At 38.3% G+C, this 16,920-nt stretch overlaps 3 protein-coding genes across 4 annotated transcripts; 2 read left to right on the top strand and 1 right to left on the bottom strand.

The window, feature by feature from the left end:
- Positions 1–1,464: 1,464 nt before the first annotated feature.
- Positions 1,465–2,664, bottom strand: LOC130749766 (F-box/kelch-repeat protein At3g06240-like). Its single transcript, XM_057603139.1, has 2 exons — positions 2,162–2,664; positions 1,465–2,071 (listed from the first exon to the last, which is right to left on the bottom strand). The coding sequence occupies exons 1-2, from the start codon at positions 2,662–2,664 to the stop codon at positions 1,465–1,467; spliced, it is 1,110 nt and encodes a 369-aa protein (XP_057459122.1).
- A 1,841-nt stretch (positions 2,665–4,505) lies between these two features.
- On the top strand, positions 4,506–12,139 carry LOC130748989 (phospholipase D alpha 1-like). Of its 2 annotated transcripts, XM_057602239.1 has the most exons (6): positions 4,506–4,746; positions 4,828–4,931; positions 5,165–6,356; positions 6,805–7,509; positions 8,062–8,147; positions 11,789–12,139. In XM_057602239.1, the coding sequence occupies exons 2-6, from the start codon at positions 4,842–4,844 to the stop codon at positions 12,137–12,139; spliced, it is 2,424 nt and encodes an 807-aa protein (XP_057458222.1). In that variant the 5' UTR covers positions 4,506–4,746; positions 4,828–4,841. The 2 variants fall into 2 exon arrangements, with proteins under 2 accessions (XP_057458222.1, XP_057458223.1); XM_057602240.1 differs by lacking the exon at positions 11,789–12,139 and having other exon boundaries at positions 4,508–4,746; positions 8,062–8,409.
- Positions 12,140–15,673: 3,534 nt separating this feature from the next.
- LOC130748653 (uncharacterized) lies at positions 15,674–16,457 on the top strand. The gene is made up of 2 exons (XM_057601886.1): positions 15,674–16,023; positions 16,111–16,457. The coding sequence occupies exons 1-2, from the start codon at positions 15,852–15,854 to the stop codon at positions 16,365–16,367; spliced, it is 429 nt and encodes a 142-aa protein (XP_057457869.1). The 5' UTR covers positions 15,674–15,851; the 3' UTR covers positions 16,368–16,457.
- The last annotated feature ends 463 nt before the right edge of the window (positions 16,458–16,920 follow it).

Raw genomic sequence — 16,920 nt, 5'->3', positions numbered from 1 at the left:
GCAATTCCTCTGGTACAAGCAAAAAAATCATGGGTCAAATACAGGAGTGACATGTACTAATAGAAAAATTACATATGAATTATTTATTAATTATAGTATGGATTTCTTGAAACTCTGAATCAACCCTTTAGATTTATTGTAGTTATAAACTAACCCCAAAACCTTCTATTTTTTCGAATTAGTCTTTATGTTAGGTGAAAAAATTTAACTCATTCAGCATCCAATGTTAGCATACAAACCGGTTTTCACCAAAATCATTTTTTTTGCATAAGAACCAGTTTTCATCATATCAGTTTTTGGGGAAGAACCCATACTGGAATTTGTACATACACCTGGTCAGGAAGCTGGAATTTTGACACCAGAGCATGAAACAAAACTACATAATTGTGACATCTTATCTACCAAAACTGAAGTAATAGAGACACCAACAATCAAATTAAGGTTTCAAAATTTCCCCAAATTCGAATTCCCCAAATCCTAACAATTAGGGTTTCAACATTTCCCCAAATCACAATAATTAAGATACCCAGGGAAGTTAAGTTTAGCTTGGCTCTTTGTATCCCAGCGACTTACTATCCCTCTCTCTGTTCTCTTCTCCTTGTACATTGGTATTAGCATCCCTCATTGCTAATTCTATTTCATTCATTTTATTGGCGGTTTAAAAAAACAAAAACGCAGGGAAGAACGAAAGAGAACAAGCCACCAATTTGATGGAAGTTCAGCCACCCGAATCTCAATACATGATTTTTTCATATTAACAGTGCTAAAACATAATTTTACATACATAATTATTAAAAAGTAGGAGGGCATATTTAGTAAGCTATAATTCAACTGGGCCGTAACATAAATAGTATAAATAAGGATCTAGTCAGCACTTGTCATATTAAGTGTTCATACATTATTGGTACACCTCACTCCTATAGCCTACACTCATTTGAATTTATGGGCACCCAAGTATGCACCGAGGATGCATGTTAGATAACAAAAAAGGAGAAACTCCACACTCAAGCTTGGAAGCATTGGTTTATTATATGATCCTGAAAAGTGAAGAGTCCATCGTCAAACCCTTCTTTTCTCCAAAGGATCAAAACCCTATTGTCTAATAGTGGATCCCGAGAATGGATTCTCTCAAATGACACGGCTACCACTTGAGAAAGATCTCATCTATTAAAAAATATGAATAATTTTTTTATGGCCTAGATTTGTCTCAAGTGATCTTGATCTATTCGTGTATCCAATTACTTGTACTACAGCTGAGCATCCAATCATTCACATAAAAGCAAGCAAAAAACTAAAAATGCCACTACACAGAGAACTATCAGAAACCATGTTGATGTGAGCAATCAATGAAACCATAACGGAAAAGGGAGCAGATTGATCCTCTCTCTCACACACACACACACAATTATGCCTTTACGTTTACCGCGGGTCATCTTCACTTGCTTCTTGGGATATTTTGTTCTACTAAGGGAGTGGTAATAAACTCTCCCTATACGGATAACGATATTCTGAAACATGAATGTCAAGCAGCTCATTTAGGTGATGCTTGAGCACGCCTCCATCCTCATTCAATTCCATTATTTTATTATATCCATCCACAAGAAGTGCACCATCTTTAGTCAAGCATATGGGACCATTGACATCCTTGTTTGGAATAAGAAAACATCTAGTCCAAGAAGACGACACTTTATATTCTTTCATGACCCATATCTCATCGTCATCATCTCCCTCAAAGAAATGGAGACCAAGACATCCTCCTAGTACATTTAAATAACAATGATGTTCATCGTCACGGTATAGTTTCATACAATCATCTGATAGATGAATCTCTGATAAACTTCTATCTATTAGATCAAAGGCAAAAACAAGTACAAGCCCCGTAGCCTTAGATTTAACCATCCAATGAAGAGACTGATTGAAGAACACCCCAGCCCTATCATAAGGATCTTGATATTGATCATATTCAAAATCAACACCATAAATAAAGGAAGGCACATTGGTTTTCAATGAGAAAACTTGGATCCGAGGATGAGAGTTCTTATCTGTGTCAGAAAATTTCCGTGCAATGTTCCTGCACGAATACGATTGTCAAATGAAAACTAACAAGTAATCATATGTTGATTTGTCATATCCAAAGCCATGTAGAATATCAAGCAATAACTCTTTTTTGCGGTATCTATATCCTTTATTTGGAAGGGACGGATCAATCTTATCATATGAGACTGGTATCTGCCTATGGGTACCCGTTGAGGGATTCCAGACAACGGCATCACCGGACATATTGCCCAAAAGCATAATCCCTCTGCAATAACCAATAGCCTGAAGATGACGAGAACTGTGAGAGCGGACAGGAACTTGAAGTATATAGCGAGGGCGTGTGCGAGGTGGTGGTGGTGGACATGGATAGTTGAGATGTACGAGATCACGGTCGTGGTCGTCTGGTGATGCCGCCTCAAATTCCATGCAACCACGGAATGTTATAATAAGACGATCAGTGGGTGCGGCGGCTAGGTCGAAATGAGATTTAGCGAATTGGGGATCGGAAATGAGGGAGAGCCATGATTTGCACACGCATTTGAAACGCAGGAGAGATTTAATTGGCAACCTCAACAGAATCTCTACCATCATATCCACAGGGAGACTGAAGTTCTTCATCCTTTTCATTGTTGATTAAATTTGGTTTCGTCAATGGTGCTGCTGATGCAATGGAGGTTTGGGAGATGAGGTTAAAGGGAATAATTGATGTAGCGATGAAAGGTTTTTGTTTTGAGGATCAGAGCATGAAGGAGGAATGGTGAAACTGAAAGGGTAGCTTGCATTGCAAGCATATGATAAACGGTGTTTCCTTTTGCCCACTCTTGTACCTTTTTATACACATTCTCCTCTCCTTCGGTTTTTTTTATTGTTTCCTGATTTTACTTTTTGATTTGATTTTATTTACTTTCCAATGCAATTCCCCCGAGATATTTGGAGATTCTAATCTAATTATTCGATAAGATTTTGATTTTTCTTCATTTAGATTGTTTCGAATTCAGTTATTATTATTATTATTATTATTATTATTATTATTATTATTATTATTATTTTGAGATTTTCAAACTAACAAGTCACCGGGAACCAACAAATTTACAAATCTTATTATTGAAAGATTTCAGGTTTTTATAATTGATTTCAGGTGTGTTTTCTTTTTTGAAAGAAGATTTGATGGCGCAAATTCTGCTACATGGAATTCTCCATGCCACAATCTATGAGGTTGACAAGCTCAACACTAGTGGTGGCAATGTTATTACCAAGGTTTCCTTTTTTTCCTTCTTTCCCTCCCTAAACTTAAATCATGATTTTTCAAAATAGAGTGTGTTTGCAAACGATGCACATTGCATGTCCCGAATGATATCTCAAGTGGTAAGAACTATGAGACATATGAGTTGGGGTAGGGGAAATTCAGAAATCAATTTTTCAATGGTGCAATTTATCTTTTCGATGTAATAATAAAACTCATGCATATTGCATAACCTTCCACCTTAAGTCGTACACGGATCCTACATACAGTACATGCAAACCTGTTTAAAAGATAGCATTCAATTTTTTAACTTGCACCTTTATTTCCCATGTTCATAATAAATCAGGTTCTCTATTCAGCTAAACAATGGCGGCTACACAAACCCTAGGATCTCCAGGTCCATGTAAGAACATTTAGCGCCCTAAATTTGTCTCAAGTGGTTTAGATCTATTCGTGTATCCCATTACTTGGAACTACAACGGAGCATCCAATCATTCACATAAGAGCATCTCTGATGCTAGTTCTTATTTCTTAGTTCTTAGCACTATTCATGTGGGCCCGTATTGCCACATGTGTTTAAGCAACTCTCAAACAATTTTGCTCCAACCATGAGTTTTTAGTTCTTAGTTCTTACCACTATTCATTTGGTCTCACCAACCACATTATTTATACTTTTTATTTTCATAAAGTAATAAAACAAAACTCATAAAATAATAAAGTAATTTGGATGAGAGAGAAATAGTTAATATTTTAAGCTAAGAACTCAAAAAACAAAACTCCTTATATAAGAACTGAGTTCTTATTTTTAAGAACTAAGGAGTCCATGTCAGCACCTCCAATGGTAAAATTTTTAATTTTTAATTATTAACTTCATAATAAGAACTAAGAACCTTGCCTTAGAGATGCTCTAAAAGCATGTTGATGTGAGCAATCAATGAAACGCACAATAAACCTGAGGAAGAAAATACAAATACCAAGAAAAAGAGGAAATTTGATGAATGGGAGTAGGAAAAACTAACGCAATTATGGTAATAGTGGAGTGATTTTAACCAATGATGGTTTAGAGTTGTTGGAGTCATCATGTGAGGTCATACCTATTGCATTTTACACCATAACAGTGGAGGTGGTGAAAATTTAGTGGAATGGTTGTTAGAGATAAGATAATCAGATTTCAACATTCAAATGGAAAAAGAAGGGAGCAGATTGATACTCTCACAAAATGATCCCTTCCTATTTTTCCCCCAACACAATTATGCCTTAATAGTAAAATTTGTTTTCCTCAGTGAATTGTGATGGAACAACAACAACACTTTGTATGGTTATTATTGTTTGATTAGTTGTTGTATCACACACTTTAACCTAGCCACCACCTAAGTGGAAAGTATATGATTGCTTCTTCTATCTTAAAAGTCTAGCCTCTACCATTCACACTCACCCACTGGTTTTCATCTACCTACTTAGCACAAGTTAGTCTCTATCCCATTCTTCTAAGGTTCTTTATTTTAATCTTAATAAAATACTTTAATTTATGTGAACTCTGGTTGTAGCCTGTAGGTAAGTGATGGCGCAAATTCTGCTACATGGGATTCTCCATGCCACAATCTATGAGGTCGATAAGCTCAAGACTAGTGGTGGCAATGTTATTACCAAGGTTTCCTTCTTTCCTTATTTTCCTTCCTCTCTAGACTTAAATCATGATTTTTTAAAACAGTGTTTGCAAACCATGCATAAACTTCCACCATAGGTACCATACACGGATCCTACATACAGTACATGAAAACCTGTTCAAAAGATAGCATTCACTTTTTTACCTTCCACTTTTATTTCCCATGTGCACTATTGAAGACTCTTCAGTTGCTAATATATCCCCTTGTTCTGTTTCAGCTCGTTCAAAACATTGAGGAGACGGTTGGTTTTGGAAAAGGAGTTACTAAACTTTATGCAACCATTGATCTAGAGAAGGCACGAGTGGGTAGAACAAGAGTTATAGAAAAGGATCATAAAAATCCTAGATGGAATGAGTCTTTTCACATTTACTGTGCCCACATGGCAGCAGACATCATATTCACTGTGAAAGATGATAACCCCATTGGAGCAACCTTAATTGGAAGAGCATATGTGCCTGTTGAGGAGGTCCTGCATGGCAAAGAAATAGATAGATGGGTTGAACTTTTGGATGAGCATAAAAATCCAATTCATGGACATTCAAAGATCCATGTGAAGCTGCACTATTTTGATGTTTCAAAAGACAAAAACTGGGGTTTAGGCATTAGAAGTCCTAAATTTCCTGGAGTTCCTTATACTTATTTCTCACTAAGACAAGGATGTAAGGTTTCTATGTACCAAGATGTCCATGTCCCAGACAATTTTGTCCCTAAAATACCACTTGCTGGAGGCCAGAGTTACAAGCCTCATAGATGTTGGGAGGATGTTTTTGATGCAATCAATAATGCAAGGCACTTAATTTACATTACTGGATGGTCTGTTTATACTAAGATTACATTAGTGAGGGATTCTAGGAGGCCAAAACCTGGAGGAGACACAACACTTGGTGAGCTTCTCAAGAAAAAAGCACTTGAAGGTGTCAGGGTTTTGATGCTTGTTTGGGATGACAGAACATCTGGTTTGTTGAAAAAAGATGGGTATATGGGGACTCATGATCAAGAAACTAAGGAGTGCTTTAATGGTTCTGAAGTGCACTGTGTTTTATGTCCTAGAAATCCTGATGATGGTGGGAGTGTTGTTCAGGACATAGAAATTGCCACCATGTTTACTCATCATCAAAAGATTGTGGTTGTGGACAGTGAGTTGCCGAGTGGAGTGTCAGAGAAGAGAAGAATTGTGAGTTTTGTTGGGGGAATTGATCTATGTGATGGAAGATATGATACTCAGTTCCATTCACTTTTCAGAACCCTTGGCACAGTACATCATGATGATTTTCATCAAATTAACTTCCCTGGTGCTTCAATAAAAAAGGGTGGCCCCAGGGAACCTTGGCATGACATCCACTCTAGGCTTGAAGGGCCTGTTGCTTGGGATGTTCTGTTCAACTTTGAGCAGAGATGGAGGAAGCAAGGTAACATTAGAAATAAAATTAGCAGCAAATAGAAAATAAAGGTAGCATGTTACAAAAATGAAATGGTGAGTTACTTTGCACTAAGGGGTATTATCCTTATGCATCCTTTGTCCCAGATTGATGTCCTCTTCCTTGTCCCACTAATAAAATTGCGTCATGACGACTAAAAATAACTCATGTAAGTTTATACCAGTCATGCACACATCGTTATTAATTGACATGACACAATTTTATTAGTGGAAGAAGATATGAGACACCAAAGGGTGATAGAAGATCTTACTCTAATTCATGTTTAAGGGCTATTATTTCTAACCACTAAGAATTTACCATTCTAATCGAGTAGTTATGTAACAGTTCTGAATTACTTTAATAATAGAAGACCAACTCACGTAGCATGTGTGATAGAATAAAACAATTCTATAATCTTCATCATTTGTTTCTGTAACAGGTGGAAAGGATTTGCTTGTTCCACTGAGAGACCTTGAAGATGTCATCATTCCACCATCCCCAGCAACTTTTCCCAATGACCATGAGACATGGAATGTTCAATTATTCAGATCAATTGATGGTGGAGCTGCTTTTGGGTTCCCAGAGAATCCTGAAGATGCTGCTAGAGCAGGGCTTGTTAGTGGCAAAGACAACATAATAGACCGCAGCATTCAAGATGGTTACATCAATGCTATTAGAAGAGCAAAGAATTTCATCTATATTGAGAACCAGTATTTCCTTGGAAGCTGTTATGCTTGGAGTGCTGATGGTATTAAGCCTGAAGATATTGGTGCTTTGCATCTGATCCCAAAGGAGCTTTCATTGAAGATTGTTAGCAAGATTGAAGCAGGGGAAAGGTTCAGTGTGTACATTGTGGTTCCAATGTGGCCAGAGGGTTTCCCAGAGAAAGGGTCAGTTCAGGCAATATTGGACTGGCAGAGGAGAACAATGGATATGATGTACAAGGATGTTGTTCTGGCACTTAATGCCAAGGGAATTGAGGAAGATCCTAGGAACTATTTGACATTCTTCTGCCTTGGCAATAGAGAGGTGAAGAAACAAGGAGAGTATGAGCCTGTAGAAAGACCAGAACCTGATACAGATTACAGGAGAGCCCAAGAGGCCAGGCGCTTCATGATTTATGTTCATGCCAAGATGATGATAGGTGAGTCAAAAAATTATGCTGATATGTTTTGTTATATCAATCTTACAAGCTGCAGAAACTTCATTTCACTTATAATCTAGACTTTGAAACCATCTATTGGAATACTATTTCTTGTAACTCCGTTATATAATTTCTCATTCAGAAAAGGTAGTGGACATGGCACAGATCACTGAGAAAAAAATTAACTTAACTTTGAAGGCTTAAATTTCATTATCTTACTTCATTAAGTTTTTTTCACTCTTACATCAAATTTGATATGCATAGCAAGAAGCTAATAAATTAAAATAAATCCTTTTTTTGTCACCAAAGAAAATATTCTCTGATGATTGAAGTTCATAGAGTAATCATACACCAATATGGGGTCGATTCAGGTGATACATACTTGATTCCCTTTAAGTACAGTCTCGAATTCAGGTTTTTGTGAATGATAAAAGCTTCATTTATGTTAATGTTGATCTGAATGCTAGATGTTTGTGACTGCAACATAATTATCATGTGCTCTAAGACCAAAATAGAGTGATATAACTTTTATGCTTTTTCTTTTTGTTGTAGTTGATGATGAATACATAATCATTGGTTCTGCCAACATCAACCAGAGATCAATGGATGGTGCTAGAGACTCAGAGATAGCCATGGGTGTGGTAGAGGGTTGAATGCTTAATGGGCTTCTATAACCACATCATTTATGGGCCTCAAGTTACTAGGCCAATTATAATTAGTTATTATTATTTCTATGTTTATTTCTAGTTTGTTATTTAGATCCATGTTTTAGAGTATTCTACTTTGTATGATGGTGTCACATGTAAGGTCATCGTTCATCCCTTAGAGTGGATAGTTAGTATAAGTTGTATGGTCTCCATTATGAAATATTAACAAGAAAATTGACGAAGTTTTATTTTATCTTCTTTTCTTAGTTTTTCTTTTGATTTTCTTCCTTTGATTTTACTTGGTAGAGTTTCTCTCTACCAATTTGGTGCTTTCATTCATGATCTCTATGCCTCCTGTTAGAGATTCACCGGTTATGCCCACTGTGCTTGATGCCATAGACGCTAAACTTGCTTCCATGGCCACCAAGTTACAGGTCGACTTTGATACTCGAATTTCTGCCATCTCAGGGCTCATTGATCAGGTATCGTTTCTAAATGGCCACCTTCGCTCCATCCCACCACAACCTCCACCTATCTACCATCACAACCCAGCTCCATATCACAATTATCCATCCCAGACGCAACATTCTGCACTCTCATCTCCCCCATTGAAACTTATCAAGTTCTCTGGATCCGATCCTACTTTTTGGCTATTGAACACTGAAGTGTTTTTCCTGCAGCATCCATGGCCACTGGAACTTCGGTTTCAGTTCATTGCCCTTTATCTAGAGGGACAAGCCTTAACATGGTTCAATTTACGGCGCCACCAGCTTGACTCATGGGAGAAATTTCGCGAGGTGTTCAAATTGCAGTTTATACAATTCAGATCTGAGCACATTGCAACATCAAGTGGGACTGTGCTTGAGAAAACAACAGTTGTTGTGCCTCCACGAAAAGGTGGGACAGTTTACCATGACGAATTGGAGACAACGGAAGACCCACAACAGAAACCTCAGGTTTTATCTGATGCTAAGCCTCACACCCCAACATTTATGGCTCTTTCTTCTCCGGTTTCTACTCAGAAGGTATCAGCTGGAATTATTCACATAGAACACTTTTGCCCAACAGTTTTTGAGACACCACCAACAAAGAAGCCTCTGGATATTTCTACTCATTGTTCCCAGGTTATTTCCACACCTCCACAGATCAGGTCTGATTGTATTATCAATTCATTTACCCCTGATGCAGTTTTCTCAAAAAAATACTATGTTTCTACATGCCCTCCCCAACTGTTTGATAAAATGCAAGAGAGAAAACTATTTGACAACATGTATGCGTCTGAAGATAAAGAGAAACAAGTTGACTCTACTTATGCTCTTGACTCTCTGTTATTTAAGTTCTTGGCTAAACCTGGCTTATTCATAATCTCTTTTGATCCTGGAATTTGTACTCACACTCCTAAGCTAGCATATGGGGCCTTGACTAAATGTGTTGCTGGAGACTTCATATTAAGCCACCATGTGTTTGACAATAGCTCTGAGCGGATTTATAAAGAGCAGCAGGTTAACATTGAACAATTTCTAATGCATTCCATCATGCCTAGGACTCCTAACCTTGATTCATTGGTTCTTGCATCTTTAATTGGAACTTCTCTACCTGCTTTACTTGGCTTCATTATTACTTCCTTTGATCCTGGTATTTGCAATGCTATTTTTTCTCTATCCTATGGTGACTTCTCTAAATGTGTTTTTGGAGATTCAAGGTTGAGTTACCCAGGTCCTATTATGTTGCTAACTGTTGCTAAGTATGCTGCAAATAAATGTGATGCTACAAATGCTCTATCCCGGTTCAGCAACTTGCTACCATTATTTGATTGGTCATATGCTACTACACTGGTCAATGTACCTCATTCCAGCACTGAGGTCTCATCCAAACTTGTTTCTAGCATCTCACACCATATGTTTGAGGAAATCCATGAGCTAATTTGTGTTACTAACTATGGCAATTCATTCCATAGTTCTATTGCAAATACAAACACACCTAGCGTACTTGAGTTGCATGATTCACTCCCTGTGATATTTGACCCTGGCATCATTAACTTTGAGCATTTCTGCCTCATTATTTTTCACATGTCTCATGCCTATGCTACCTGTATGTGTGCTATTGGCAAAATGTTGTTCACTCAAAATTTTGTGCCTTTGAGTTTCAATGCATCTGTTGCTCTTTCCCTCAAGATTGATTACTCAGCAACTTGTGTTCCCACAAATTGCCAACATTGGTCTTTCTATCTGCGCAAGGAACAACTTCTGACCTGGCACCAAATTTTAAGTCAAGCACCAGCTAGTACACATTCCAAGTTCACTCACGAGGAGAGCTCCACAACTACATGCTCCAACAACTTGTTTTTTCCTATAAATATGTATTTTGGACCATCTGATTTGTCTCGCCTTATGGCTCATCAATTTTCCTCTGATCATGACTGGGGTCCCTCCTCACGGCCAATGGTGAAGAGCTCCACCTACCATTTAAGGCTAATACATGTATTGCATTTTGTTAAAGCAACTTGGCCTACCCACCGAACATACACTTTCATGGATTGTGCCTCAAATGTTTTATTGATAGATGGGCTTACTCTCCTCACATGGACCCTCCTCCTTGCTTGGCCTCACTTGGGTTGCTTCATATTTGGTCAGCCGTTTGGATTCATATGCTCCAAGTTCAAATTTGTCTTAGCAGGGCCAACAACATTGTCTCTTTTCTTAGCAAGACTTGAGGACAAGACTTATTTCCAAAGGGGGAGTATTGGTAGAAGGTCCAAAGACAATGTCTCGACTCCTAATGTGGGTGAAGACGAAAAGGAAGTGGAGACAGAAAATGGTAAAAGCACAGCTGATCTTAAAGTGTCACACGGACTATTCCCCAATTCCAAAGCCAGCTCAACAAAGCTATATTTCTTGATCATGGATTGCTTTTCTGATGGGTCAACATATGAATGGGTTCTCCAACAAAGCTTACTAGCGTGGCATTGGGACAGCACATGTATGGCCTTTCTTTGGCAATGTCATGTACTGGTGATAATTATCCTTGGCATACCATTGCTGTGTAAAGGGTCCATTAAAGAATCTTTGGCAATTGGACGTGGTTATGGTTATTGTTTCTTTGAGTTTCAACTCAAAATTCATGAACTTGAATTGGACAAGTCATGTTTGGTTCGGTTCAGGCCAGAGTTTAATTCACGGACCTTGTATTCCTTCCTTGGATTTTGCTCACATAGCACTACACTTCTTGAGTGGATACTTATTATCGCTTGGATAGTCTATTTATCATCCTTGAGGACAAGGATGTTTTCAAGGGGATGGTAATGGTAGAGGGTTGAATGCTTAATGGGCTTCTATAACCACATCATTTATGGGCCTCAAGTTACTAGGCCAATTATAATTAGTTATTATTATTTCTATGTTTATTTCTAGTTTGTTATTTAGATCCATGTTCTAGAGTATTCTACTTTGTATGATGGTGTCACATGTAAGGTCATCGTTCATCCCTTAGAGTGGATAGTTAGTATAAGTTGTATGGTCTCCATTATGAAATATTAACAAGAAAATTGACGAAGTTTTATTTTATCTTCTTTTCTTAGTTTTTCTTTTGATTTTCTTCCTTTGATTTTACTTGGTAGAGTTTCTCTCTACCAGGGTGCTTATCAACCCTATCATTTGGCTGCCAAACAACCAGCAAGGGGTCAGATTCATGGCTTCCGCATGTCATTATGGTATGAGCACCTTGGCATGCTCCATGACTCCTTCCTCCATCCTGAAAGTGAAGAATGTATTAGAATGGTGAACCCTATGGCTGAAAAGTACTGGGATCTCTATTCTGGTGAGTCACTTGAGCAAGACCTTCCTGGACACCTGCTCCGCTACCCTGTTGGGATTTCTGAGGAAGGAAATGTGACAGTGCTGCCAGGATTTGAATTCTTCCCTGACACCAAGGCTCCTGTTCTTGGCAAAAAAGATGACTACCTTCCACCCATCCTTACCACCTAGTTTCATATTATACTTTTTTCATAAAACATAGGCCATGGGGTTTTAAGAGTGAGCCATGTTTATCAATATGATCATGTGGATATTGCTGGTTTGTATGGATTGAGTTGTAATATTGTAACTAGATGGTGACCCTCACTCTGAGTGAGGGGATAATTTGTAAAATATTTGCTTGTAATTTATATCAATATTAGTTGATTAGTTGGTAAAGTGCTAAGCAATATAGCATAAAAAATTATTCAATCATCAAACGGTCAAACTTCTGGCGCATCTCTGAAAAGCTAACAAACAAAAATTTCCTTCTATGAAAGTAAAATATTGAGCTAGTCATTCTTCCTTATCGTCTTCAACCTTTTTCATTTTCTCTTCAACCAAATAACTAAGGCCCTGTTTGGGGTGGTTGCCAGTTTTCAGTTTTTGGTTTTTAAATGCAAATTTAAAAACAAAACGTGTTTGGCAAAAATGGAGCTGAAGTAAGTTCTTATTGATTTTCAAAATCATTTTAGCATGTTTTTCAAAACCACAAATATGGTTTCGTGATTATGATTTTTAGTTTCAATAACATGTAACTTCATCATCGTTATCACCCACCGTCATCACCACCCACCACCTCACCACCACCACAACCACCTTCACCGCTGTCGCCGCCACCACAACCACCTTCACTGCCACCACACCGAGACCACCACCATCGATGCCACCGCAACCATCTCCACATGCATTCTCCACCGCCACCGCCACCACATTTCACGCCCACTACCACCTCCACAACCTCTAGATGCATTCTCCACCTATGTCGCCGCGGCCACCACCCTTCAGTGCCACCACCACCTCTACTATTGCCTCCACCACCCTTCACTGTCAACTACGTCACCACCACCTCCACTGTCGCCACCATCATTATCGTTACCACTGTGATAAAGGTTTTTTCCTCGTTATTTGTACTGCTTTTGGCTAAACCTTTATGATTCAATCATAGTAAAGCAGATACGGGTTTATCGTCCTCAGGGATTGTGTGAACATTAGTTCCACCAGTTAAACATTGATCTGAGCGGATACAAAGATGTTGGATAAATTGTTTTTATGGTTTTGAATATAAGGAAAGCGGTAAAAGAATGTTTACAGGGATAACAAAGAAGAAAACATATTTAGAATGCATTTCCCTAATCATCTAATTTCTTTCAACTCAAACACTTTTGCAATGGTTCATTTCATTTACGATGCCGAGAGTTATCCACCTAACTATCCCTAGCCTAGGTGAATCTATCAATTGGAATTCCTAGACGTAATCCCTTACCATCTAGAAAACCCAAAAGGAATAATATAGCTCAAGTTCTCTCCCAAAGACATTCCCAATGACCAATTCATCCTAAGACAAGGTATCCTAGGCTTGCAAGTCTCTGTTGTCACCCGAAAACTCCTGTTAGAACTCATAACTTCCACCTGTCACGTAGAAATTCACTATTGTTCCTACCCAAGATATTCTCATTCTAGGACAACTAGTTCACTGAGTGGTTTCTCTCTTGAACCGGACCCACAATTATCTCCCGATCTCATGCTAGTCCATAGGAATCTAACACAAACCAATCAATACTTGAAGCGAAGAAAGTAAAACTTTAACACATAGGTGTGACCTAAGACATAGGCGTTCTACCTTCACTGAACTGAGCACGCACTAATTCATATCAACCTTCCGATCTATTTATAAATTAGTGGAACTATTTTGATTATCAATTGATAGGTTAGAAGCATGAAGCATAGAAAGAAACACCATACATGAAAGATTTCCACTTACATCAATGAACAAACTTAGAACAATCAAAGAGTCAGGTTATACAATCTAAATACATAAATAGATAACAAAAACTACAAGGGAAAGGGAAGAAAGAACCGAAACCCAAGAGGAGACGACGTAACCACGACCATGGAAGCTTTCCCAAGCTTTCCATGGCTTCCGGGAGGTTGTCACCGTCCTCCCATGGCTGCCATCACCATCTTGAAGCTCCAATCCATCCAATCCTAGCCCAAGGACCCCTCCTCCATGAAGCCCAGCTCCCTTGCTCTGTTATGGTGCCAAAATGGGAGAAATTCGAAGAGGAAATGGAGAGATCCCTCAAAAATATGATTTCTGGCCTTTTATACGTGTTTGAGGCGGCCACAGGCGCTCAGCGCCCTTCAGAGGCCGCTCAGCGCCCCTGTTTCTTCAAGTTGAAGAGTTTCCACCGTCATGGGCGCTCAGCGCCATATTTTGGGCGCTCAGCGCTCTGCTTTCTTCAGGACAAAGATTCCTCAGCTTCTTAGGGTGCTCAGCATCTCCAAGTTGGTGCTCAGCACCCAGCCTCTCTAAATCTGCACATTTTTACTTTAAACTTGGATTCTTCATGAATTTCTTTCCTACATCAAAATCCAAGTTAAACACATGAAATATATAATGTTTACACAATTTATAAGTTAAAATTATGTATTTACTAAAATAATTACTTTGGGGATAAAATGGTACAATATGCAAGCATACAAGTCAAATAAGTGCTTAAATGATATTCAAATATACGTAAAATGAGCACTTATCACACTGCCACCACCACTTCCACCTCCACCACCACCACCGTCGACTCCACTGCAACCTCCACCTCCGCCACCACAATCGCCACCGCCACAACCACCATGTCGCTGCCACCACCATCATCATCACGACCACCACGCAACACCCCTTCCACCACCGCACCTTCATCGCCACTACAATCACAGTCATTGCCGCCACCTCCACTACCATTGTAATCGTCGTTAGGTGACATCGAAACTCTACCACTGCTGCTATTTGGCCACTCCATTATCATGTGGCCGCTACCACTCATTGTCAGTGACGGATCCAGAAATTTTATGTAGTGAGGGAAAAATATACATATAAATTCGTAATAAAAACAATTAGCATATTCTATTAGAAGTGAAGACATTTTTTACCAAAAGAGACACAAGTGAAGACATTTTTTACCAAATGAGTCATCAAAAACCACATACTTTTACTACTCAAGTGATGACATTTAGCAATGTGGAACACAAGTGAGGGCATTTAGCAACGTGAAATATAAGTGAGGGCAACTTTTATCAAAGGAATCATAAAAAACCACCTACTTTTACTACTCAAATTTTTTTCTAATTTATTTTTTCATATTTAAGTGAGGGCACTTGCCCTCATACTTCACAACTTGGATCCGTCTCTGCTCATTGTCTTGACTCTTGAATTCACAAAGTTGATAATTATTGTGACTATTGTGAATTTACGGAGTTGACAACAATTTTTGTAAAACTCAAAACCAAAAAAAACAAAACTGGATTTGTAAAACTGAAAACTAATTTTAGCTTTAAAAAAATTTAAAACATAAAACACAAAGTCTCCCTGAACGGGTGCTTAAAAATTATCTCATTTTTTACTCTCATCCATTCTTTTCTCTTTCTTTCTTTTCATTTTCTCTTCTCTCACTTTCCTTCTCCACACCAAAGTGCTCTTTAGTTGTGTCCGACCCCACCTAACACAGCAAAACGACACAACTGCAGATGCAATAAACCGCAACCGCATTTCCTTCGGTTCCTTATTCCTTCTTTCAAACTTGTTCTCATCCTTCAAAAACCAAATCCAAACCAAACACCGCCCCACCCTCAAACTCAACACTCTCTTCTCTTCTGTTTCTCAGAATTGCTTGCACCTCCTAAACACATGGCTTCTTCTATCTCACAGGGTGTGGTTTTCACCACAGCTATGCTCGCATCTAGCACCATGCTTTATCTTGCTTTCTCTTGGCAAAAGATTACCCCACTTTTCCAAATTCATGGGAATCCCTATTCTCATGACTCTGACACAAAAATGTTACGCTCTTGTTTGTGTTCTGGTAAATCATCAATCAATCACCTTCACCCCTTTCTTCTAATTCACTTTTAGTTTGTTCTTACCTTATGGTATTATTTCCACTTTGCAGAGGAAAAGAAAAGGGAGAGAAAGATGACAATGAAGAAGAAGAAGAAGAAGAAAGTTCAATTTGCAGATAATGTGAAAGAAGCTGCTGAAACAGAGGAGCCAAAACAGAGGAGGAAGAAAAACAGAGTAGTACCAAGCAACAGCTACAGACAACATGAGGAAACCTCGGAAATTCCGAAAATGCCGGCTAACAGAATTGCTTTGTATAATGGGATTTTGAGGGACAGGTTTCATAGGATGGAGGTGCGCACTTATTGAAATTTGTGTACTTCTTGATTGAAATTTGTACTACATTTGATGTCTCTGTACTCTGAACAGAGGAAATCTCATGAAGCTGCGTGTTGTCTCTGTTTCTCTGTTCATTTTTTAATTAGTAATTTTTCATTCAATATTTTTAATTAATTTTTGTGGTGAGGGTGTGGGTGTTGACAGAAAAAAAAAATCTTTGCGTTATTTCTAGTGGTTGTAGACTTGTAGTCGATCCTGGAATTTTGTCTTACTCTTTCTTCAATTTTGTTTTATTCTCTCCATTTTTTTGATTTTGAAGGTGTATTTTTTCATCACATAAGTATCGCCGATTACAAACTTTGGCTCGAGATTTAGAGTATGTTTGGTTTTCAGTTGAGTGAATGTGAAAGTACATTCACTCAACCCAATAAGTGTATTTTGTTGGCTTAATGTGTATTGAAAATTGTGATTTCAAATTTCAATGCTTTAAACGGATTTTTTAATTGAAAATCAAACCGGCACTTACTTGATATTCTCTCGTCAGTGATCACAGCAAAATACATTATCTATCTAATTAAGTGTC

Source organism: Lotus japonicus, chromosome 3 (genome assembly GCF_012489685.1).
Source record: "Lotus japonicus ecotype B-129 chromosome 3, LjGifu_v1.2".
Classification (NCBI taxonomy): domain Eukaryota; kingdom Viridiplantae; phylum Streptophyta; class Magnoliopsida; order Fabales; family Fabaceae; genus Lotus; species Lotus japonicus.
Note: the sequence above shows the minus strand (reverse complement) of the source record. Positions and strands in the feature narration are given on the sequence as shown.